General features: G+C 38.0%; 1 protein-coding gene across 1 annotated transcript in view; it reads right to left on the bottom strand.

Moving 5' to 3' along the window:
• The window catches only part of SNTG2 (syntrophin gamma 2), a 280,170-nt gene that overhangs the window by 91,941 nt on the left and 163,630 nt on the right, over nt 1–24,599 (bottom strand). Inside the window, exons 7-8 of the mRNA XM_035543020.1 lie at nt 14,993–15,080; nt 9,329–9,420 (exon numbers count right to left, since the gene is read on the bottom strand). Coding sequence (XP_035398913.1) covers nt 9,329–9,420; nt 14,993–15,080 — 180 coding nt within the window. The remainder of the gene's footprint in view (nt 1–9,328; nt 9,421–14,992; nt 15,081–24,599) is intronic.

Below are 24,599 nucleotides of genomic sequence, written 5' to 3' on the forward strand. Positions count from 1 at the left end.
ACCTAATCAGACATGTCTCTATAATTAAGCTTCCACTAAGAATATAGGAAAGACATAAATAGAACATAGTTCACTGTGATTGTCAACTTTTTATCCTTTTGTGACATATTATCCGCTGAGCTTGGGCAACTCAATTATTTTACCTTTTTAATTTTAATTTTAAACTGTCATTGATTCTAAAACCTCTGCAAGAAAAATGTCATGTACTCAAAAGGAAGCATTTCTGAATCCACACTAGTAATTTAATTTGTAGTTTCTGTTAGGCCTGCACCTTGAAAGCAGCCACAGTGATATTTTAGGATGAATGACACGCTGCTGCTTCTTTAAACATGGGCTTTAGGCAGGCTGAAGCTGGGTTAAATCAGTTTTGGACTCAGAAATACTTACAGTCATGTTGCTCAGCAAGCTTAAGCTTGCTTTTTAAATACACTTTTCAACTCATAGTACAAACACTGTCTGGTTTGCAAAAAGGCAAGTCTTGCAAAGTCTTCATAGTAGATGAAGACAAAGGACTACACCTGGAATAGCAATGTATCTATCAAACACATTCTCATATCACAATTAATCAGAGGTAACAATAATTGGTATAGTTTTTTTCTTAAAGGACTAAACTAACTGGCATCAATGATTTATTCCCTTGAAAGCTACTTTTCTTTATTACCATCATGCCTTGCTACTGCCACCAGCCTTAAGAAATAAAGAGAAGACAGGACTCTTTATCAATATCTGAAATTTCAACTGTATATGAACTAGCGCAAAGGATTTCACAAAAGGCTTGTGTTCTATAATTTTTGTATTTTTTTGCTAAATTATGCTTGAGGGTTTCAGAAGACTGGCAAGATATATACTGGAAAATTAACTTTCAGTTAATTTATTTTAATTTAAATTAATTAACAAATTTAAGTAATGATAGTTTTGGCAAAGCCTAAAAGGTAAAAGAATATAAAAGAAAATGAATAAGAAGCAATTGTGATATGCATGAGGAACATTTTTAACATAAATTCTGTGATTTTGTCTTTCCTCCTGTAACTTTTTCTGACAATTGGAATTCATCCACTTTCTGCTTTAGAAGATTTATTCTTTCAAAATGTATCATTAAACTCTTGATACTGTTCCATAAACTGGTACTTCTACCAAGCGCATGTGTATGTAGCAGGCATGACTTATTTTAGATTACTGCTTGTGATGAACACTGGTTCAATTTCAGATGATATTATTTATCTTTTGAGCTGTTGTTGTTGCTGCTATTTCCTCTTTAGTGAGCATTGTTGAGTTTCTGAAAAGAATATCAGATATTTCTCTGAAGATATGTGTATGAAAACGCTAGCAATATTAATATAACATTTGATCTTCATATATTGAAATATTTTCCTAGGAAAAACAACTCTGACATTAAAGTGCTAAAACATAGTGTAGCATAGCTTAATTTCTTTAAGCTATAACTGAAAAAAATGGCTAATACATGTTTATAGACTTTGGTATAAAAACAAAACAAAACAACTCAGTGTAGTTAATAATAACTTAATTGCATTTTTTTTTTTTTTTGTACAAACAGGAGAGCATCTTGTCAAAACTCCATTACTGAAGATATTGCAGTACACTCAAAAGAAAGCCCTCAATATGATATGCTTTTCAAAGTAGGCAGATTTGTCTTACAGTTATTTTGGAGGAAGGGATTTAGATTTATAGCTTTTCTTGCAGCAGCACTGGAAACCCCTCAGCTCACAGTGAATTGGAGGAGCTCTCTCTACATGTTTCAGTCAGATCAGTGACTGAAATCTGTATGCATATTGCATATACATATGCAATATACAAATGAATAAATAAATGTATATGTAGGGTTAGTTTTCAGTGGATCAATTAAGTAATCTGATTAATGTATAGCTGAGCATTTGTCAACTCTTCTTCTAGGGCGAGACAGGAAACAGAGGCTGCCGACTAGCTGGGGAAGAAAACAAGTCCGCTCCATTTAGCAGTAAAAGAGTCTTATGTTAGCTGACATTAATCATGGAACAACACAATTACAAGTGTTCAGTAGAGACATGACTGAAATTCTTGCAGTGCCCAGCTAAAGAAACACTTTATTGAGGTATCTATTGTAAAGAGGCGTCAATTAGAGTGTTCAGCTTGTCTCAGAACTCAGAGGGATGTAATGATGATATCAAAATACCTGTGCATTTCTTTGATGTAGCATCAATTCAGAAGAAGGTCTGTGTTTATTTATTTTTAATGGAATGCTTAGATGCAGGTGTGCAATTCTGTGACAGCTTTAAGAAGACAGTAATTATGAGGTAAAGTATGCATCACCAAATCATTTAATAAAGGCTTTTGTACGGGAAACAAGCTCTTCCAGATGAAGTAACAATTTGGACACGTAATTTGATGTCTTTAAAATTCGATGAAAGAAGCAACTTTTAATTACACAGCTCTATTCTACACTATTTTAATTGACACACATTGTTTAATTAAATGGGAAGAAGGTGAAACAGCACGTGAAACAAGGATACTGCCCCTCCATTTCTATTACAGAAAAACTGATTTAATTCCAATGCTGCATCACATGTAGGCTTCTGAAATTTAATGTCTGCTCTTGAAGACATGTAGTGCATTTGAATTAATGGATAGTTTTGCAGACACTGAGCACCTATATGTGGTTACGTGTTAGGGATCTATGCTGCCCTATTCACTGCAGTAGCTACGCATTTAAGTCAATGGGATCGCTATTCTGCTGGTGAGGAACAAATTAGAAATCGTTCAATTATATAAATTTTTCTAGAAGTGATTTACTATGGAAAAATTAATGAATATTTTATTACAGCTGTGCTGCTAGGTGGCTAGGTGCTGTACTTTTTTTTTTTTTTTAAATGAACCAATGAGGTACAAGCCTAAGATATTTTTAAAGAAAATGTATGGACTACTGCACCTTTTTCTTTGTTTTGTTTCCCTTAGGCTAAATGTAATTGGTTCCTGAGTAACCTCAACAACCTTGCCTGCAACACCTTTCCCAGACATATTCTTTCTTTGGGGGATGAGGAGGGTTGGAAAAGTGGGTAAAGTAGTTTTTATCTCAGCACAAAAGTAGAAAGTAATTATGACTCTTCTCAAATTATAATGGAAGTCAGGAAACAAAACACCATGTTAAAAGTATGTGAGGAAAATACAGAAGAGAATACAGTGTTGAAATTATTATAGTGTCACTTTATAAATGCAACTGCACTGAAACTTCAGTGTTACAGGCAGCTTTTGGCAGCCTTTCATATCCCCAGATGGGGTGTGCTGTCCTTGCTGAGAAGAATTAGCCCAAGGTTAGAGAAATATTTTGGCCTTCACACACTGCAAATCCCTTGGGACAAATTTGAGGTTTGTCTCCTGCTCCTATCACTGACTGGGAACTCAGTAAGTGTCAATTTGTTGCAGAAACTTGTGGAATGACAATGGATGCAACTCTGAGGGAGGACCTGTTGCCTTGATTTCACTGTTGTTTATTATTATAAACCTTTTATGTATATCTGAACCACTGGAGTTCATCTATGCTAACATTGCATCTAGATCTGGGTCACCACTATTCACCTCTGTTTCCCTGCTGATCATTATCAGGGCCTGGTATTTGAAACACTAATCTAACACTAACTATGGCAACAGTAAAAGGATCTTTCTAAAAATAGTAACACTAGTAATGCTTGCTTTCATTTCTAATGCTTCATCTTCTAACACATGCAGTCTTCAATCCCATGAATGCTCCCACGTATTTTTTCTTTCTAACCAAGGACTTCTGATACTCCCTGCTAACATACCTGAAAGATTGCTGCTCTTTCTGTTGCCAAAAGGTGATAAAGGATCATAATTTTGTTTAGTCATGCAACGGAGTTGCACATGTATAACTTCTCTTTATTATCTAGCTCTGCCCTGAAGCAGTCCACTTTGTGCCTTTGTAGTTATAAGCAGGAGAACAGATAATGAGGGAAAAGAGAGAAGCTTTTGTACAAAAATCAAATGCAAATTTAATTCATCCCCAGTTCTCATTCTGCATTCCTGAACATCATAAGCCAAACATAAGAGCATCGCTCATTAATAATAAACAACATTCCCCCAAACTTCTTTGTCTGTCTGTGCAAATGAAAGGTACTCAATGCACTCAGTGCAATCTACAGAGCAATACAACTCTCTGCAAAGCACATTCCCGGTGACTGGTCAGATGAACTGCTCCCTACAATCCATCAAGTAAACAAGGTTCTCCAAATATTCTAATCACAAGTGTAATTAAAAAAGAAACTGTGTAATCACCCCATTTCTACCAGCACTGATAAAAATAAACAACTTAGGCTTTATCTCCTAATCCATTTTCTTTTTGTTACTACTGAAAACTAAAATGAACAAGTTCATAAGAAATACAAGAAATGCATTCACAAGAGAGGGCTGTATATGGGAAAATAGGTAGAATTAAAAAAATGAAACCAGATACCTGACAAAAACAGGTTATTATTTTTTTACTTGACACAATATTTATATTATGATCGTGCTGCACTTTTTTTTTTTCTCAAAGATAAACAACAAAGCCAGAACCTTCTATTTGACCTTTCTTGGTCTTTGATTTCTTTTACAGTGGCTAATCCCGACTTAAAAAACTGTAAAACTTCTTCTTGGGCTGTGTGTGAATATCAGTTTAACTTTCAGTGCTTAAGTGAGTACTTTTGAAACTAGTATTAGATGTCACAAAGCTGACATGTTGCTCAGTGTTCATTTATTTAGTACCTAGTAAGACTTCCTTTTAATTCAATGCCATAAGTCCTTTCACCACCATTTTTAACTAAGTTTAATAAGCAAAACAAAAACCTTAAACAAACAAACAAAAAACATTAAAACCATATATGACTTTAATTTTATTGGGAAATTAAACAAGTGTTTAATTTCTGTGCAGAAGAAATAACTATCCTGATGAATCACATATTAAATAGAAGAAGAAATAAGCCTGTGGAAAGGATTAACAATGACAGTGGGGATCAATAAAAGATGAGACTTTTAAAAATACCTTTTATTCATTTCATTAATATCATAGCAAAAGTCCTAATCAAATCAGAATTAGAGAAACAACACTTTTGAACATCTAAATCTCAGATAAACAATTTCTTTACTCAGTATCAAAAGCATTTTATAAGCAGATCTAGAATAGTAGAGTAGGAAGTTATCATCAAATAGCTTTTTTTCTACTGATATGATTTCTGAGAGGTGTAATCAGAAACAGAAAATTTGGATTATTTTTCTCTGTATGTAGAAAGGGAACAGTTTCATATTTTATTAGTGGAGAAAAAGGAGTATGCTTATTTGCAGTGCGTTTTATCTCTTCATATAGGATCGCACCACAGAAGCAGTTCAAGATATTCAGTTCAAGTGTAGCTAGCTATGTTTGTCTGTTTTAAGTATTTTCTTTTCTGTTGAGGAAATGGAAGACGCAGTGATGATTACTTTCATGAGGGTAACCAGCACTGTCTCTCTAAGTAAGCTACTTTTTGTATTTACTAGATTTATTACATCTTATGCAATTACATTACCAAATGATACACTATGAATTACAAGTCAATTTAAAGTTATAATTCTTTCATACACAGTGAGAAAATCATGGATTTTCAGATCAGGAGTTGGCAGAGTCTACTGGTATCACATACTGAATCACTCTAACAGAAAAGATATTGATCTGAAATCTTGAAACTTCTTTAAAGTGAGCTACAGCATGACAAAAATGAAGAATAAAATACAAATTAAGAACGATAAATAGTATGTTTATACTGAATTGGAAGGCACTACAGAAACAGGAAAAAAGTAAAATTATTGAAGCTTTTAGATGTGGCACATCCATTTGATCTCAGCTCAATGGTCTGGTTACTTACTGCATTGAAGTATCCATCAGCATAGCTTTTACCCTCAGTAAGAGGGTCTCCAACCCCTTGCATGCACCCTCTTCCCTTTTCGCCTCTGCTGGTTTGGGATTGAGCTGTATCATTCTCTCACTCTGAAACCAGGACTACCATATATGTTAAAGACATAGGACCTATAGGTCCCACCGGATGTTGGGCATCTGTATTTTTCCTTTTTTTATAAACTGTACGTGGTGCCGAAGTAGGCATCTTTCTTAGATCAAAACTTTTTAACTGAACAGACGAAACAAAGCCACCAAATTAAAAATAAATAAATAAATAAATAAACATGTAAGCAACTTAGAAAATTCTAAATGCTTGTTTCATTTAATTTAACCAACTAAACTCAACATACCTATCAAAATTAAATTAGAATCCTATAATTACATGATCTACTCTAGTCGTAGTCCATTTATCAGAATATCACTTTTAGACAATTCAGAGAAGTTGGATATTCAAAGAAGTGAAAAACTAGTTTCCCTTTCTATGGCAACTTTCATAGTATTTAATAGTGTCTTAGTAATTTGTTTTATTTCAGACCTCTTCTTTACTTATTTGTCCAGAGGGCTGACTTGGAAATCCAGCTAGGATAACATCCCTACAGTATTTTCTTCATTGTTTTGTAGTTAGAATCCTTCATGTACATGCACTATAATCACTGGCCTAGAGAGTAGCTCTTCTAAACCTTCTACGTTCCCTGAAATTTCAGAGTATGATTAATAAACCATGTATCAGATACAGATGAATGTATCTGATACTACCAGTCTCTACAGCATTTGTCACACTGCTCAAGCACAAACTAATTAGGTGTGAAGAGAACACTTCACCTCATTTCTCTATGTTCAGGGCAACCCCTCTGAAGCACTCTACTGCAAACTACTCAAATACTATAGGAAAGATTTCCATAAATCCTGAAGATGATATCAAATCACATATAACAGACGCTTCACAGAAGATGTGATAAAGATATGTCTAACAGAGGCAAGCTACCATGAGAACTGAAAACGGTTTAATCGTATTAGGCAGAGACAGCTTGATGTTAACATGGCTAAACTACTTCCTATATGATACAAACTAGTAACACCACAATATATTCTGGTGTCATGCGAATGTTACTGACTGAGATAGCATTAGCTCAGGCGTCTCTGTATTACCGGTTTTCAGAACAGACACACTGAATGACAGTTGGTAAAACTGCCATAATAGTCATTCTCTACCTCCTGTCCTTTCCTTTAATATGCATGATTTTTGGAGTAGCATTCATAAATACATGTGCATTGTCTAATGTAGCAAGGATCTGACTGTGGTTAGGAAGGTACATACAACATGATGTAACAGATTATTCAAAGTGAGTCAGATCTCCCTTACCAAGATGATATTAAAATGTGGTTTAAATATCTATATTTTTACTGGGCAATACTGTCAGAGGGAATGTCAGTCCAGCTCTTCCTTTACTGAAAAAATGAAAAGTACCTAATTAAAATTAAAAGCACCCACTACTTGATACCTGAAAAACATGCAATTCTGAAGTTCTAATCACAGCTCATCCATATCTTAGCTGGACAGACATTATACCACACATTTTTGGTGGACTACCTCAAAAGCCAGCCGTATCAGCATAGAATACATAGAACCTTGCTTTTGTACATCATAATAAGAATCTGGCAATTTTTAGTTTTGTTTCCTATGAAGTAAGATCATGACATTTTTACTGGGCTACATATAATGTAAATTGTTTTGCTTTACTTCACTTCTAGGTCAAAGTGTCTGGTGCATATATAAAGGCTCTTCGAGACTTTTTGTCCAACTTCAGAAAAAGACAGAAAAGTGATGTATGTAAACAAGTTAGTACCTCAGTATTCCCCCTTCTGTTTTACAGAAGCTTACATGCAGTCTTTTGTGTGCTACCTTGGAAACTAACTCTAAATTACTTTGTGTTACAAGTCCATAAAACTCCAGCCACTTATTTTTGTAATGTGTAGAATTCCAAGTGTGCAATCCCCACTGTATAGTCATAATGATGATTGAAAGTTATTATGGCACACATTTTAGCAGTTAGTAGGCATTAATTTGCTAAAGCATGCTAATGCAATCAGAAGAAATCACCTGACCATAGCCCTCTTCATACAATGCAAACACTTTGAAGAAAGGACTTGTTTGGCTGCATAGCAGCTGGAAGACAGGCATTGCAGAATAATGGACCCTGATGGCAGATGTTTTTTTTTGTTTGTTTGTTTCTTTGTTTTTGCTAAGACAATAGTGCAAGGTAACTAAACGTAAAAATTATCTGGATAATTGCAAACAAATAAACATGATATCTTCTGTATCTATACTCAGTTCGGACCCCAAGCACTAAAGTACAGATATTAAAGCAGAAATGAATACTTTTATTTATTATTTATCATATATATATATATGACAAATATTTGCATATTTGTATTATCATTTATATATTTATCAGATGAAAAATAGCTTTAAGGATTAATTTAGAGAGATAGTGGTCAAAATGTGCAAAACTTGAGAGAAGCAGCAGACACATGTCTGAAAAAAAAGGAGCAACAGAGGTCAGCAGAAGCCTGTACTCCATTCACAGGGCATTCATTCTTTAAAATTTAATATCTAACTGAAAAGACTACAGCTGCAATTAGTTGGGAGTTAAGCAAGTTTTCAGCATGAACAGCTGTTCTTTTATAGCTATTATTTACATCTTCAATCTTCATTTTAAGAAGACAGCAACATTGTCACCTACTAAAACATCTTATCTTCTTTGGGTTTGACAACTTCTATCTTTCCCAGAGAAAATAATATATTTTTTTCCCCACAATGCTGCACTTAATTCAGTCATAGATGATTGCTGCAGAAAAAAGAAAGGACCATCCTCTGGATTAAAGAAATAGACTTGTTTTCTTAAGCCTGCTTTCTCATTTTATTTCTTTTTCCTCCTTTTTTCCTTTTAATGAAAGTTTGCCTCAATAATTCAACCTTTACATTCTCTTCTGAATTCCATTTGCATTTCAGCTTCTTTACTAAATTTAATAGCACAATGCTATAATTCAACAAAATATGTTAAAAATTGACATGAATTCATGCCCACACAATGATCCAACCTTGCTGTGATCATTCTTAGAAGCTTCTCAGTTGCCTCACAGCAACTGAGAATAGCAACTCAGGATACCATGTTGGCTATTTCACAAGTATATAGAATTTTACAGCATAGGCACTTAAAAAAAATCCAACAAAACAAATCAAAAAAAATCAAAACCAAATCAAACCAAAAAACACTCAACCAACCGATCAACCAACTAAACATTAAAAAAACCTTAGGCTAGTCCTATGGTGTTACATTAGCATTCTGAAGCTCAAAATGGAGCAAAAACTTACATAATTTATGCTGTTTTTAGTATTAATTTACTTACAGTATTAATTGAGTTTCCATTTAAATGTAAGCCACTATCAAAGAGAGGTGATGAAGCTCCACTGCTGTGATCACTGGATGGTCCAGGGGAACCTGGAAATCAGATCACAAAAGATAATTGCTTATATTAAAAATATATGTATATATCTATTCCAGCTGTAAAATGTGGAGAATTTCTAATGCATATCACCAAACCAAAAGTGAAGTACTGTTTACATTTTAGGAAGACAGACAATAAAATGTGTCAATCTTATGCTATACTTTATGTCTAACCAGAAAAAAAGTAGCTGGATGTCATTTTATGGAGACTGTCATTCTATAGAAGCTGTGCTCATGGTACCTTCTTAGATGCTTAACTGTTTGCAGGATTAAGCCTTTTAAACCTTTTTTTTATTTTTTTCACTGAGAATGAGATATTCAAAATCAAGTAACAAATTCAGTTACACAAATCCCATTAATTTAATGAATAAATTTCCTACTCAGTGTTGAAAGTCTCATTTTGGAGTATAATTATGGAGAGTATATCTATACACAAAGCTAATAAGAAACTCTCAAGCAAGTACTAACAGTACACATACTTACATTTTACTAATGTATATATATTTTTCATAAAGTGGCAATTACTTTCAAGAATAATGCACCTTCTCAAACTAAGAAATTAAAAGTAAATAGTCATCTTGCAATGTTGATACTGTGTTAATACTTTAATATAACACAGCTATATTCTTTGAGATATCTGTTCCTTTAAACAGCTATTCATGATCCTACTTTAGCAGTTAATGGGACTCCAGGAAAGCTTAATGCATTTGTATGTAAGAACTTGTTTAATATAACAGAAACAACACAAAGCCACACCATTGTGTAATTTTTGCTTAAATATAGAATTATAACATGTAGCACCAATAATACACAATTACTGTCAGAATATACTTGGCCTTACCAATAAAACACATAAAATCAGTTTCACAGCATTATATTCATCATCACTGAAAACTCATTTGTCTGTCTGAAGAAGTCACCTGAAATTGCCTTTAAATCATTTCACATTAATAGGTCTGTCAAATCTAACATCACAAGAGTCGAACTGTCATTCCAAGTCATATATTTTTGTATGTATCTATTCCACATATCTGAAAGATTTAGCAAAATGGAAGTTAATTCAACAAAAGCTCATTTTCTCCATAACAGCTCTCTGTCAGTCCAGTATTGAGATCTCAAAATTATACTCTGCGTTCTGAAGTTTCAGCATGTTTTCACTCATAGTCTTTTCTGTACAGTTTGAGACAATATCAGCAGGAGGCACTGCTATGTTTTGCTGATACAGGTCTAACCCAAGTGGCAACTTAGTAGCTAGGTACATTTTGTAGCTACTGTAAACCTACAGTACACCACAAAAATCGATGTTCAGAGTTGTAGGTGACCACAGGGAATTATTGTAACAGAAAATGATATCTAATTTTTTATAAAAAAATGTTTAAATAAAAAACTTCGCATTAAATTCACTGTGGAAGAGCCCGCCTGTTGGAACCTCATTATCTCCCATAACAGACATGTATGACAGGTCCATGAGTCGATCAGATTCTTAATGTGGACCAATCCCACATCTTCTGCAATTTCAGCATATCCAAATAGACAAATTTAATTATTTTCAAAACTCTGAATGAAGGATTTACTATAACACGACATATTACATTAGTGTTTTTAAGTATGTAAAACTGACATCTGCTGCATGGGAAAGCTTAGAATAAAAGGTGAAGTAACATATTTTCCTCCTCCCAACATATCCCTCCAGACTTGCTTTTCAGTTCAGTAGCTTTCTTTGGTTTTCTGAGTCACAACAAACTACTCAGCCTCCCTCAGTCTAAGTCACCTTCACCACTTGATTGCAGGGAAGTTCACAAGTTGTTTAGTCTGCTCCCTGCTTATTCACACACTCATGGACTGTTCCTTCATTGCCTTGTTCTGTATTTTGGAAGCTTCCCCTGTTTATGTACAACTGTTTTCATGGAAGGTGCAGTCCCCTCATCTCTCCAAGGAGCTCCACCTGCCTCCTGGCATGGCAGTCCCAAAGCTAGCAGGTGGGCTTTTCTCTTCAGAACAAAACATAGGATATACATACACAGCATATACACGATCCAAAAAAATTACACTAACACAAAGCAATCTTATACTATCTGCTACTACAGCTCTTGCCCAAATAGATGAGACTCCAAATCAAGTCCTGGGTACCAGTTCAATCTCTGGAACTTTATTAGTTCATAACCATCTAAAAAAAGTGCTTATTTAAAATAAAGCGTCTGGTATAGACAACTCCCCTTGCCATGACTACAGCATCTTACTGGGGACTGATGCCAGAAGCTAGGTACATGGTATATTGTGAGACTTTCAGCAACCATTATTATCACCTAGCTTTCTTCTTATTCCACCCAAATTGTAGTTAGACACTCAAGCTATGAGAAATGAAAACTTGTACTACGACAGGTCTTATCTGTTTAATTTTTTTCCTTTCTTTTTTTTTTTTTTTCTTACCCGTGTCATTTTTGTTAGAACGCTAATTCATAAAAGATCCTGTGACTAAGGGAAAGAAAGATTTTTACCTGAGCAACAGTTTACTATGCTCAGAGGAAAAAACTTCCCCTGTGACGTACGAAAGGGCTGGAGAAAGAGAGAGATATCCAGTATATACGATTTTGCAGTCCACAAAAGAGACTGAGACACTCCTGAGGGTGGCAAGAAAAAGCCAGAACTCAGAGGTGAGTGAAAGAAACTTCTTAAGGACCACAGGGGATTTTGCAGATCTAGCAGTAACTCAGGAAAACCACTAAGTTATCTGACACTAAACCTAAAGCAAGAAATCATTTGCAGTGGAACAGGTAGGAGTTGTTTATAAAACCTTTTAATTCTTTTTGACAGAATCACTGAGATTTTTCAATTTAAAATGTCAGGTATTCTGCTACTTAGTTTAATAAAGCCTGGATATTTTTATTTTATTTTTTTTTATTTACACCTTAAAAGCCTTAAACTTAGTAGACCTAGAAAAATCTATTTTAAAGTTCATCAACAGTTTTATTTTTTTAATGTATTTCAGTCAGTGAATTACACTGAACCTCTAAACAACAAACAAAAGCCTCAAAATGAGCATATCAATGTAAGGCAGTCAGAAAGACATTATCCTCTATAGCACTACAATTTTTCTTTTGATTAACATTGCTGAATGATACTGGAGACGTCCTGCATAAAAAAATAAACAAACTCATTTATCTGATTTGCTAAATATGTCATAGACAGCCTCCAACAGACAAAAAGACCATTCCAGAACAACCACAAAATTAATGTCAAAAGAAACAGAAGCTTTGCAGCCTTCGAATATTCTGATAATTTGGTATAACCACCAAAATCAAAAAATTCTTAAGATATCCTGATTTACCATAAAATGCCCTGAAGACTCTTTCCAGCAGCAGTGTATCTTATCTAAAAGGGTAAACACCTTATGTCTTGCTCAGCTCTGGGATGGGTCATGGACTTAGAGTACCCTCAATGATGGTACCCACAGGCTGAAGCCGTAATATTCTGTAACAGGCTAAGAAATAACCCTCATATCCACTTTTAACCTCCTGACACAGCTTCAAAAAAGGAAATTCCTTCTTTTGGTTTCCAGAAACATATATCTGTTTTCTTTCTAGCTGGAAGCCACCTTAGAGCAAATCACAGGTCATGGGATGTGGAATCATCCCAGCCACGGGGCCAGACAATGCAATGAGCAGAGAGTTACTGATCATGCAGTGTAGCTCCAAGAAGACGATACCTGACTGGTGGATTCTCCTCAGCCCACCACTCCTTAGCTGGCCCACTCTATCCTTCTGAAGAGGACTGTGAATCCCGGTGTCCAGACTCCACAGGACGGTGCCCCCAAAGGCACACAGCTGTATACCCTGAAGCTAAATCAGGTGCTCCTGGAGTATGTCAAAACCTATACTAGTTGTTCACAATCCCTGAAAGAGTGAAGTAACCAGAAAATGTGAGAACTGTAGGCACATATCTTCCTGTTGTGACATCTAGTGTCTTTGGTACCTATAGTGTGAGATAGTGTAAGGAAGGAAGAGCTATGAGAAGGAAGCAAGGGAGGCAGATGCTGCTCCTGATGATATGCTTATAAGAAATAGTAGTAACAATGGTTAATGGGAAGAGACAGCATGGTTGCATTTGAAGTGAACACGCCACAGTACTAAAACTCCTAGGGTAGCAGCTGGTCTGACTGAATCCTTGGAGGTAGGGGACCATGTGCCTGAATCTTCTGGGATGCCAGGAAAGCCTAAGATACTTCAGATTTATGTATACATGCACTTTAATCTTGCTTGCAGTGTGAGTTGGGATGCATGTAGTTGTATAGTAGAATTGATACTTAGGTTGTTATATTCATCACTAATTCTTCATGACTGGGGTTTTGCACATGGATTTGTGAAAAGCTCTTCCTGACTTGGGGTCTTACCACTGCTAATTGCCTTAACTTCAGCTGGCTGCAGGCCATGAAACAGGCCCTTTGAAAGAGAATGATGTATTTTGTAAGGTGAAAGTTTCTTGTTGAAGTGTTCAAGGATGCTGTGTACCTCCTTCTGGTCACATGAAGATAGAAGATGGCCTGGTCTTCCTGTTAATTACTGCTTTCTCATTTCCAGGAACAGCACCTCATACAAGCAGTGCCATGATCTCAGCCTCCCTGGTAGCAATGGCTGCAGCGCCTCCTGGTGCAACACAGGCAATGCAGGAGTCACCTAAGTTCCTCTTCTCTCCCATGGAGAAGACACCTGCATGATTCCTGGACCTGCATGAACTGCCATGTGAAAGCGGCAGCTGTCTCACACAGGATGTGTACTGTGTGTAGGTGGCAAGGCAGCGGGGCTCCAGGTGTGGCTTCTGTGAGAAAAGGCCAGGGGCTGCCCCGTGATGGACAGAGCCAGCTCCAGCCAAAACAGCCCCACCACTAGGCAAAGCTGGTAGCACCTCTGAAAAAGTGCGTTTAAGTAAGGGCAAAACTCCACACAACAGAGAAAGGGGTGAGGAAAAAGTGAGAAACAGCCCCGCGAACACCAAGGTCAGAGAAAAAGGAGGGGGAGTATTTGCTAACCAGAAGAACCAGAAATTTCCCTCATCTATATTTCCCATAAACAATACAGTATTGCTACTGTTAAACTGTTGTTTATATCACAGCATAATTCTGCTCTCTAATAAAAATGATCAAAATATCAAAGTAGTTTATGAAATATACACAATTAATGTTATCCATTTGCTTTGTAAATGTTCTGTTTTTCCTGATTTTTCTGAAAAGAACAACATACCTTTCAGCATGAATACACGACTCAAATGTTTTGTAAACATTATTTTATTGCATTCAGTCAAAGCTTCTTTAGCAAAACTTCCAGCTATCACCCATGACTGTACTGCATTTTAGTGGGTTTTACACTTTTATTTTTAATAAACTATACAGACACAATCATGAAGTATGTATTAGATTCTTACAAGTTAAGCAGAAGAGTACATAAATAATTTTCTGTTTCTTGCTGTAAAACACTCAAGGATTGAATTCTTATTTCTGTCAGTGTCATATTATTATGAGAATACTGCAAAGAGGCAAACAAATTACTCCTATCAGTTAATTTCCTCTTACCTAATGGAAGCTTTAAAAATGATGGAGCTTCCCTGAGGTACTGAACAGTGATGGTAACTTCATCGCCAGCATTTCGCAGTAGGTGTACCTGTCAGTGTACAAATAACAGCCACTTTAAACCATAGAACCAGGAGTCATGGAAAGCATATTATTTACAATGAAATCAGCATCTCTGTTGATCTGTAAGAAACTCAGTATGAATACTTCTGACTAGGAACGGAGAGTATCAAGCCACACCAATAAAGGATAAGAGTAGGCAGGACCAATGGAACAACCTGAAGAAATAATTTGGTGAGTAACTTGTTTTTATAGAAGAAGCTGAAGATAACTTCTACAAACAAACTCATTTTATAAAATTGCCATAGGGTAGTAGGGAAATTTGTGTTTTGTAGATATAACATATTAATTGTGTGTATGCACACATATACAGACACATAAATATAAATTAATAACATCACATATATTTCGTATCTGATTTATATTTGGTTTGATTCAGGTGTTACATTAGACACATTTTTCTGTTTCAAATATAGTTTTTGTGACTATCTTCATTATCTGTGAATATTTGCTCACCAGAAGAGAACACATATATAAACTCATTATGCATATATGTATACGTAAATGTATACGCATATATATATGTGTAAAGATATACACGTATTAAAACATTAGAATTTAACTAAAGGCATATCACACTACTGCATAAGGAATTTTAAAAAATCGAGAGCTTCAAATAACATCTTTGATGGAACTCTGTTCCTTTTACGGTCAGAGTTATTCCCTTGTTTCATATCCTTGACACCCAGGAAATAGATATTGCATTTGGCTGGTAAGGTTTGCAGCCTTGGTCCCCTTTGTCAGAAACAGATGCCAAGGCCTGTCGCTTCTCAGCTGAGCACAACCAGAGCTTGAATGCATCAAGCAGAAATGTAACAACAGCAAACAGTTAACTCCTATAAACGTATTTACTGATCTAATGTGCTTGAAGGAAGCAGGTGCTTGTATTGCTTCAGACCTCTATTTCAGCACACTGCCACATTGACTAACATCACAAGATGCAGGATTACTACTAACAAATTAATCACAGCAGGGATTACTTACTTACTTTATACCTTTTCTGATGTGTATCAGAATGTAATCAGATACGTTTGGGCATATGCGAGTATTTTTCAGGCAACTAATGGCTTTCTGGAATTGTTAATTACAATATTGTAAGGCCGTTTGCAGATGAGAAGGAAGAGAGGAGTAAATTCAGGACATTGCAATAAGAATCTGTAACAAAATCAATATCCTCAGCCTTTAACATCATACACTATATAATGTCATGTGGACAGATTTTTTAAAAAGAAGAGTATTCATTCATTAGCAATATTATAGACAGTTGTATTATTCATCTTGTGATTTGCTCAATGGCTATGAAAGCTACAAATCTCTTCAGGCACATACACAAATCTCTGAAAAAAGGTAAAATAGAGAAGTATAAGGAAAAATTAAATTTGAGGTAGATAGTTATGCAAAATATCTGTGATTGATTTATGTAAAAATAATTTTTGTTTACATTATAAGATACCAACATGAAAATAGAATGACTGAGAGAGTTCCAATGAGAGAGTCACTGAAGAATTAAGATTTTAAAAAAAACAAAACAACAACAAAAAACACCTTTTTTTTTCTCTAGATTTCATAGTTTTGTTTTGTTTTGTTTACTCTTATATTTTATAGTCTGATTCTCTTAGAATCATAGAATGGCCTGGGTTGGAAGGGACCACAAAGATCATCTACTTCCAAGCCCCCTGCCATAGGCAGTGACACCACCCACTAAATCAGGTTGCTCAGGGCCCCATCCAACCTGGCCTTGAACACCTCCAGGGATGGGGCATCCAAAGCTTCTCTGGGTGACTTGTTCCAGTGCCTCACCACCCCCTGAGTGAAAAATTTCCTCTTAACCTCTAATCTAAATCTCACCTCTTTTAGTTTAAAACAATTCCCCCTCATTCTGACAATATTCAACTGAGCAATGAGTTGCTCCCCATCTTTTTTATAAGTCCCTTGACTACAACTTTTTGGTCATTTTGTCACATTTGGTCATAGTGTTCCACCCAGGTAATTTTCAAGTCTAGGACTTGTACTTCATGAATAGTTCAGGTGTTTTATTTCTGAAACATACTTCAAGATCAGACATTCATCGTGAGCGTCACTTCCTTTTACTTTATGACTTTTGCTTCAGACTTTAAGCCTGTATTAGGTGTTTAGTCTTAAGTTTTCATCTATAGATGAGAGATTTGATTGATTTGACTGAACTTCGTATGTTTAAAGTATAAGGTTATCATCTAGGCTCTTTCTTTATTCAGAGATAAACACCCACAGGTGATGAATCCTTTTTATTCTAAGATCTCTACAGATTTCTAGGGAAAATATTGGCAACCACTTTGGAATTGAATCTTAGCTAAAGGGCCATATGGACGAACTCATTCTTCAAAGAGATGCTCCTTTTCAATTTTAATTGCTGATACAGTTTTGATCTATATTAAGATAGAACCCAATTCAAACAGCCAAACCCCCATCTAAATCTCTGAGCAATGTGAATATTAATAATCATGTACGTTTGAAGGATTAGAGTAAGCAATGGTAAACAGAAGGCACCAGAATTTAAAAAAAATGCACATCATCTATGAATTGTGCCACTGACTTTCCTTCCTGAGTTAGGCATATAGGATTTACCTAAAGTGGGCATTAACAGTAAAAATGAGGCAACAAATATAATTTGGTTTTGCTAAAATATCAGTCACATTTTGCTCCACAGACTCTTGAGCGTAATTAGGTAAGTGAGATCTAGGAGCTCCTGTTTGTATTTTTTACATTCTCTCTGTTATATTCTTGAGAAATAGATGTGAAAAAGAGAAACATAATAAAACTTGGCTTGATAAATGCACTTAACTGAGTTATGCAAATTCCACAAATTAGAGCCAGCATGAAAAGTAAGCATTTCCTTTGATGCCCTTTTTCTTTCGTACGTATGAACACACAAGTACGTGTACACACACACAAAGTTAGCTGCAGCCAGTGTACTTGATCAACTATAAAAAATAATTCAGTCACTTTTTAAATTCTTCTACTGCTACACAAAGGCAATAGTGCAACTGCTAATGTAACTTCAAAGGTACTAGATTTGTCTTGCTGGACTTACTGGACTTGTGCAAAAGTTTCAGTACCACAGAGAAATACATTATTTAGTGACCTTCTGCACCATTAATGTCTTCTTGTGAGCACTGAAATTGAATCTTATTTTTGTTCTTAGTATACGTGGTTCAATAATCCCACCTCTTCAGGCATTAACAATATAAAGTGGCTCCAGGAAAGTGTAATGCAATACTATGTCTCCTAAGGCATAGGTTTGGTAACTTTAAATGAAAACATTAATATTATGAGTTCTTTCCTTTTCATAATATCATTTGAAATAAAAAACAAATTTAATTCTCTGCAACAGTTTTTAAGCTAATGTTTTGTTTTGTTCCATACACTTTCTTTGATGGAATTTTTCTTTGTAATATTCAATTAAGACCTTCTAAAAGTACACTAGGCAGTATGTTGATCATGCAGTCCCACAGAATCATAGAATCACAGAATGGTCTCCTCTTCCATCTTGATAAATACTATAATGTATAAACATTCTTTGATGCAATAAAGAGGAAACATAGTTCTTGTGCTTTTTTTAAAAAGTCTACTTCAACATTTTTCTGTCCATTAGGTTGAAATTCTTGTTATTTCACATATAAAGAGCTAAAGAAGTCAACATTTGGAGCTTTTCTTTAAAAAATATTATAAACAATAGAGTTCTCTGTATCAATTTTATTTGGTTTATGTTTCTTCCCATTAGATATTTCAGCACAGTACTGTGACTACATTATAAATTTGTGATTTTTGAAATTATCTATTGGATTTTACAAAATACTGATGTTTCTACACTGAGTGTAAGGTAAGCAGTGTTATATGTACCACATAATGATAAGCAGAATGATATCACAAGACACAGGCACATTTTGTGACATGAACTTGCAACTTGCAGTTGACAAACTCTGACCTCCTGTTTCCCTTATACTAACTTTTTGAATGGTAATAGGAATTCATTGTCTGTTAACTTTATACTTGTACGCGTAGGAAATATTTCCAATTAAGCTTTGTTGGTCCATGACTCAGAAATTCCGTGATTCTATCAATACAGTGTGGCAAAAATTTGATTTACTCTTACACATGTTTTGATCAAATATAAAAGCATTCAGTCTAGTTGTGAAGGCTCCATAGCAATGCACATTAGTGTAACTGGTGCAAAGTCATTAATTGGTGTGACTGGGCTAGAAGGAGAACAACAATTCTTTGCAGCTCCTAATGTGGATTAATGTGGATTAATGCAGTTTGGGAAGACAAATTAATCAGCTGGAGAGTGGTAAGTAACTGTAGTCTAATTTAAACATATATAAAGATATACCAACAGTTTCTTCAGTTTTTAACAGAAGTGTTTTTCATGTGACAGTTCATATATACATATATATAGATTTACACATACATGAAATACATGTAAATGTGTACATAATTCTATCTGTACTATGTTTTTGCATATGGTTCAATATGAGTCATGTGGTTCGACAGACTATTATCGTCCTATTTCAGCTTTTGAACAAAACAAGCAAAACCTGTATAAGTATACATATGTATGTAGCTCAGCTATACGTGACAGAATGATAGTGAAAGTCTGTAAAACAAGTACTATATTTTTAGCTCCCATTGAATTGATCATGGATGTTTTTCAAAACAGAACTACATTCAGTAATATTAATTTCTAATCTTGCTGGTGCATCCAAATATTATGTGATAATGGATCTGTATAAATACTCTAGTACTACTTTCTAGGCAATGTTTACATGAGTTGACACAGCTTCATGAGTTTCTGAGCATTTTGTGCAAAGTAACTTGTTTAAATCCATGAAACATATATTAATTTAATTTATTTAATTGAATTTAAACTATTGAGATTCATCTCACTTAGATGTAATGTAAACATTTTGAATCTTTAAATCAGACTAAATTTAAAAGAAAACATCCAGTTACTGAAGAATTTCAGAAGCATTTAAAAATAATGTCATAGTGGAATCTGGACTAAAATATTTGTGTATGTATATATGTATGTGTATTTGTATATATATAATTATTTTAATATAGATTAAATAAGAAATATCTATCAAATAGACTTTCTATTATATATAAGAAATATAAATTACACATATATATAATAGTCTTCAGATAAACTACCAGCTATCTTTTAACAGTAGGACATGATTTGCATAGTTACCTACCAAATTCAGCCCTTCAGAAGTAATAAATAATGTTTGCAGATATTACAGGAAATAAGTATTTTTGGTAGGAAATAATTTAATTGTAGATTGAACCTAGGGGAGTGAGGAAAGAGGACTGGGGAGCACACTTGTGAAAAGAGCAAGAAGAACAGGGAAGTGGGGCCCTGGAGGAGGGAAGATTCTGGCCATGAGGGAAAAAGAACTGAGCTTAAAACAAAATGCAAGTCCTTTACAAGAAACTTAATAGAGGTGTAGGCCTTTCCACTTTTCTTTTTTTTCTTCTTACTGCTTTTACCTTTTTTTATTATTTTTTCTCTTTTTTTTTTCTTTTTTCCTCTTCCTCTTGCTTTTTTCCTTCCTTTTCTTCTTTTCTCTTTTTCTTCCTTTTTCCTTTTTGCCACTTTTGCTTTCACTTTCATTGATCCATTTCTACCCATCATCTACTTGGACTTGTGTAAAGCATTTGATACTTGTCCCAAAGCATGTGGGACACCACACAGCATTCTTGTCTCCAAACTGGACAGACAAAGATTTGGTGGACAGACTATTCAGTGGATATGGAATTGCCTGGATGGCTGCATCCAGACAGTGGCAGTCAACAGCTCAGTTCTCAGGTGGAGATCAGTGACAAGTGGTGTCCCTCAGGGTTTGCCGAGGCGATCGGCTCTTGCCGAGGCGATCGGCTCCGGGGCAGACGCGTTCTGCAGCGGAGCGGGGGATTGCCACAGGCAGGGCTTTTTTCCGGCATCGAGGCCGCTCGAGGGAGCTGCCAGGACCCGGCAGCCCTCGCGAGGGAGGCTGACGAGGCGTAGGCGGAGCCAGCAGCGCCCCCTCCCCGGCCGTTCAAAAGCAGCCCCTAGGGAGCGCGGCGACCAGGCCGGGCAAACAGGGCGTAGCGCGTCAGAAAGGCGGGGCGCGGCAGTGCGCGCAGGCAGGGCGAGGAGGGAGGGTAGAGGGCGCAGGCTGTTCGCCCCCCCGCCCGTACGAACAACTCCTCTAACGGCTGTCGACTGCTAGCTGGGCTGCAATGGTCTACACCAGGCAGAGCGCTCTCTCTAGAAAGTCTGTAACCACCCAGACTGACCGGCTGCTCAACAATGCGGCAGTTCAGGTCTCTGGGTGCAGGGAGTGTGTAAGCCTGTTGCTGCTATCTGAGGGAGGCAGAGGGACTGTGTGTGTGAGGTGCGAGCAGGTGGATGACTTGGGCCGCCTGGTGTCAGAGCTCAGGGAGGAGGTGGAGAGGTTGAGGGCTATCAGGGAGTGTGAGCGGAAGACAGACTGATGGAGCAACTCCCTGCAGGGCCTGAAGGAGATATACCAGGGTGAGACACCCCAAATGGGGGTGGACCCCCTGCCCTGTCAGGCAGAGGGAGGGGACCTAGGAGTTAAGGAGGAATGGAGACAGGTCCCTGCTTGACCTCGCAGGTGACACCCCCCCCTACTGCCCCCACATTCCCAGGTGTGAGTACACAACAGGTTTGAGGCCCTAGAGCTTGAAAGACCGGTGGGTGAAGATGAGGTAGAAAGTCTACCCAGGAGGATACCTAGGGTGATGAGTTCGACTCCACGCCTCAAGACTGCCTCCACCAAGAAAGACAGAAGGGTAATAGTTGTAGGCAACTCCCTTCTCAGGGGGACAGAGCGCCCTATTTGTTGGCCTGACCCTGCCCATAGGGAAGTCTGCTGCCTCCCTCGGGCCAGGGTCAGGGATGTTGCCGGAAAGCTTCCCAACCTGGTTCGCCCCTCTGACTACTACCCTCCTTTGATAGTCCAGGCTGGCAGTGATAATATTGAAGAGAGAAGCCTGAAGGCTATCAAACGGGACTTTAGGGGACTGGGATGGTTAGTGGATGGAGCGGGAGTACAGGTGGTGTTTTCGTCCATCCCTACAATAGCAGGGAGGGGTACAGAGTGGACACGGAAAGCCCACCTGATTAACACGTGGCTCAGAGGCTGGTGCCAATGCAGAAATTTTGTTTTTTTTTACCATGGGGCGCTTTACTCGGCACCCGGCCTGATGGCCACAGATGGGTCCCTATCTCTAAGGGGAAAACAGATCCTAGCCCAGGAGCTGGCAGGGCTCATTGAGAGGGCTTTAAACTAGGTAAGAAGGGGGATGGGGCTGAAATAAGGCTTGTTGGAGCTGTGCCAGGGGGAACAATGGCAAGGCCGGGGGAGAAGGCAATGGCCCGACTGAAGTGCATCTACACTAATGCACACAGCATGGGTAACAAACAAGAGGAACTGGAAGCCATCGTGCAGCAGGCAGGCTATGACTTGGTCGCCATCACGGAAACGTGGTGGGACCACTCTCGTGACTGGAGTGCTGCAATGTCTGGCTATAGGCTCTTCGGAAGGGACGGGCAGCACAGAAGGGGTGGTGGTGTGGCTCTCTATATTAGAGAGCGTTTTGATGTTGTGGAACTTGAGGCTGGGACTGATAAGGTTGAGTCTCTGTGGGTTAGGATCAGAGGGAAGGCCAGCAAGGCAAGCATCCTGGTGGGGGTCTGTTATAGACCGCCGAACCAGGATGAGGAGATGGATGAGGAGTTCTACAGGCAGCTGGCAGAAGTTGCAAAATCGTCAGCGCTTGTTCTCGTGGGGGACTTCAACTTCCCAGACATATCCTGGAAGCACAACACAGCCCAGAGAAAGCAGTCTAGGAGGTTTCTGGAGAGCGTGGAAGATAGCTTCCTGACGCAGCTGGTTAGAGAGTCTACCAGGGGAGGTGCCCCGCTAGAGCTAGACCTTCTGTTCACAAACAGTGACGGACTGGTGGGAGATGTGGTGGTCGGGAGCTGTCTTGGGCAGAGTGACCACGAAATGGTAGTTCTCTATTCTTGGTGAAGTCAGGAAGGGGACCAGTAAAACCGCTGTCTTGGACTTCCGGAGGGCTGACTTTGAGCTGTTCAGGACACTGGTTGGCAGAGTCCCTTGGGAGGTGGTTCTGAAGGGCAGGGGAGTCCAGGAAGGCTGGGCAGTCTTCAAGAAGGAAATCTTAATGGCTCAGGAGCGGTCTGTCCCCACGTGCCCAAAGACGAGCCGGCGCAGAAGAAGACCGGCTTGGCTGAACAGAGAGTTGTGGTTCGAGCTTAGGAGAAAAAAGAGGGTTTATAATCTTTGGAAAAGAGGGCGGGCTACTCAGGAGGACTATAAGGCTGTTGCAAGGCTGTGCAGGGACAAAATTAGAAGGGCCAAAGCTCATCTGGAGCTCAATCTGGCTACTGCAGTTAAAGATAACAAAAAATGTTTTTACAAATACATCAACACCAAAAGGAGGACTAAGGAGAATCTCCATCCTTTACTGGATGCGGGTGGAAACTTAGTTACAAGGGATGAGGAAAAAGCTGAGGTGCTTAATGCCTTCTTTGCCTCAGTCTTTAGCGGCAAAACCAGTTGTCCTGTGGATACCCAGTACCCTGAGCTGGTGGAAGGGGATGGGGAGCAGGATGTGGCCCTCACTATCCACGAGGAAATGGTTGGCGACCTGCTACAGCACTTGGATGTACGCAAGTCGATGGGGCCGGATGGGATCCACCCGAGGGTACTGAGCGAACTGGCGGAGGAGCTGGCCAAGCCGCTTTCCATCATTTATCGGCAGTCCTGGCTATCAGGGAAGGTCCCAGTTGACTGGCGGCTAGCAAATGTGATGCCCATCTACAAGAAGGGTCAGAGGGTAGACCTGGGGACCTATAGGCCTGTTAGTTTGACATCAGTGCCAGGGAAGCTCATGGAGCAGATTATCTTGAATGTCATCACGCAGCACTTACAGGGCAACCAGGTGATCAGGCCCAGTCAGCATGGGTTTATGAAAGGTAGGTCCTGCTTGACGAACCTGATCTCCTTCTATGACAAAGTAACACACTTAGTGGATGAGGGAAAGGCTGTGGATGTGGTCTACCTTGACTTCAGTAAGGCTTTTGACACCGTTTCCCACACCATTCTCCTCAAGAAACTGGCTGCTCGTGGCTTGGACTGGCGTATGCTTCATTGGGTTAAAAACTGGCTGGATAGCCAGGGCCCAAAGAGTTGTGGTGAATGGAGTCAAATCCAGTTGGAGGCCGATCACTAGTGGAGTCCCCCAGGGCTCAGTACTGGGGCCAGTCCTCTTCAATATCTTTATCGATGATCTGGATGAGGGGATTGAGTGCACCCTCAGTAAGTTTGCAGATGACACCAAGTTAGGTGCGTGTGTCAATCTGCTCGAGGGTAGGAAGGCTCTGCAGGAGGATCTGGATAGGCTGGACCGATGGGCT

Source organism: Cygnus atratus, chromosome 3 (genome assembly GCF_013377495.2).
Source record: "Cygnus atratus isolate AKBS03 ecotype Queensland, Australia chromosome 3, CAtr_DNAZoo_HiC_assembly, whole genome shotgun sequence".
Lineage (NCBI taxonomy): Eukaryota > Metazoa > Chordata > Aves > Anseriformes > Anatidae > Cygnus > Cygnus atratus.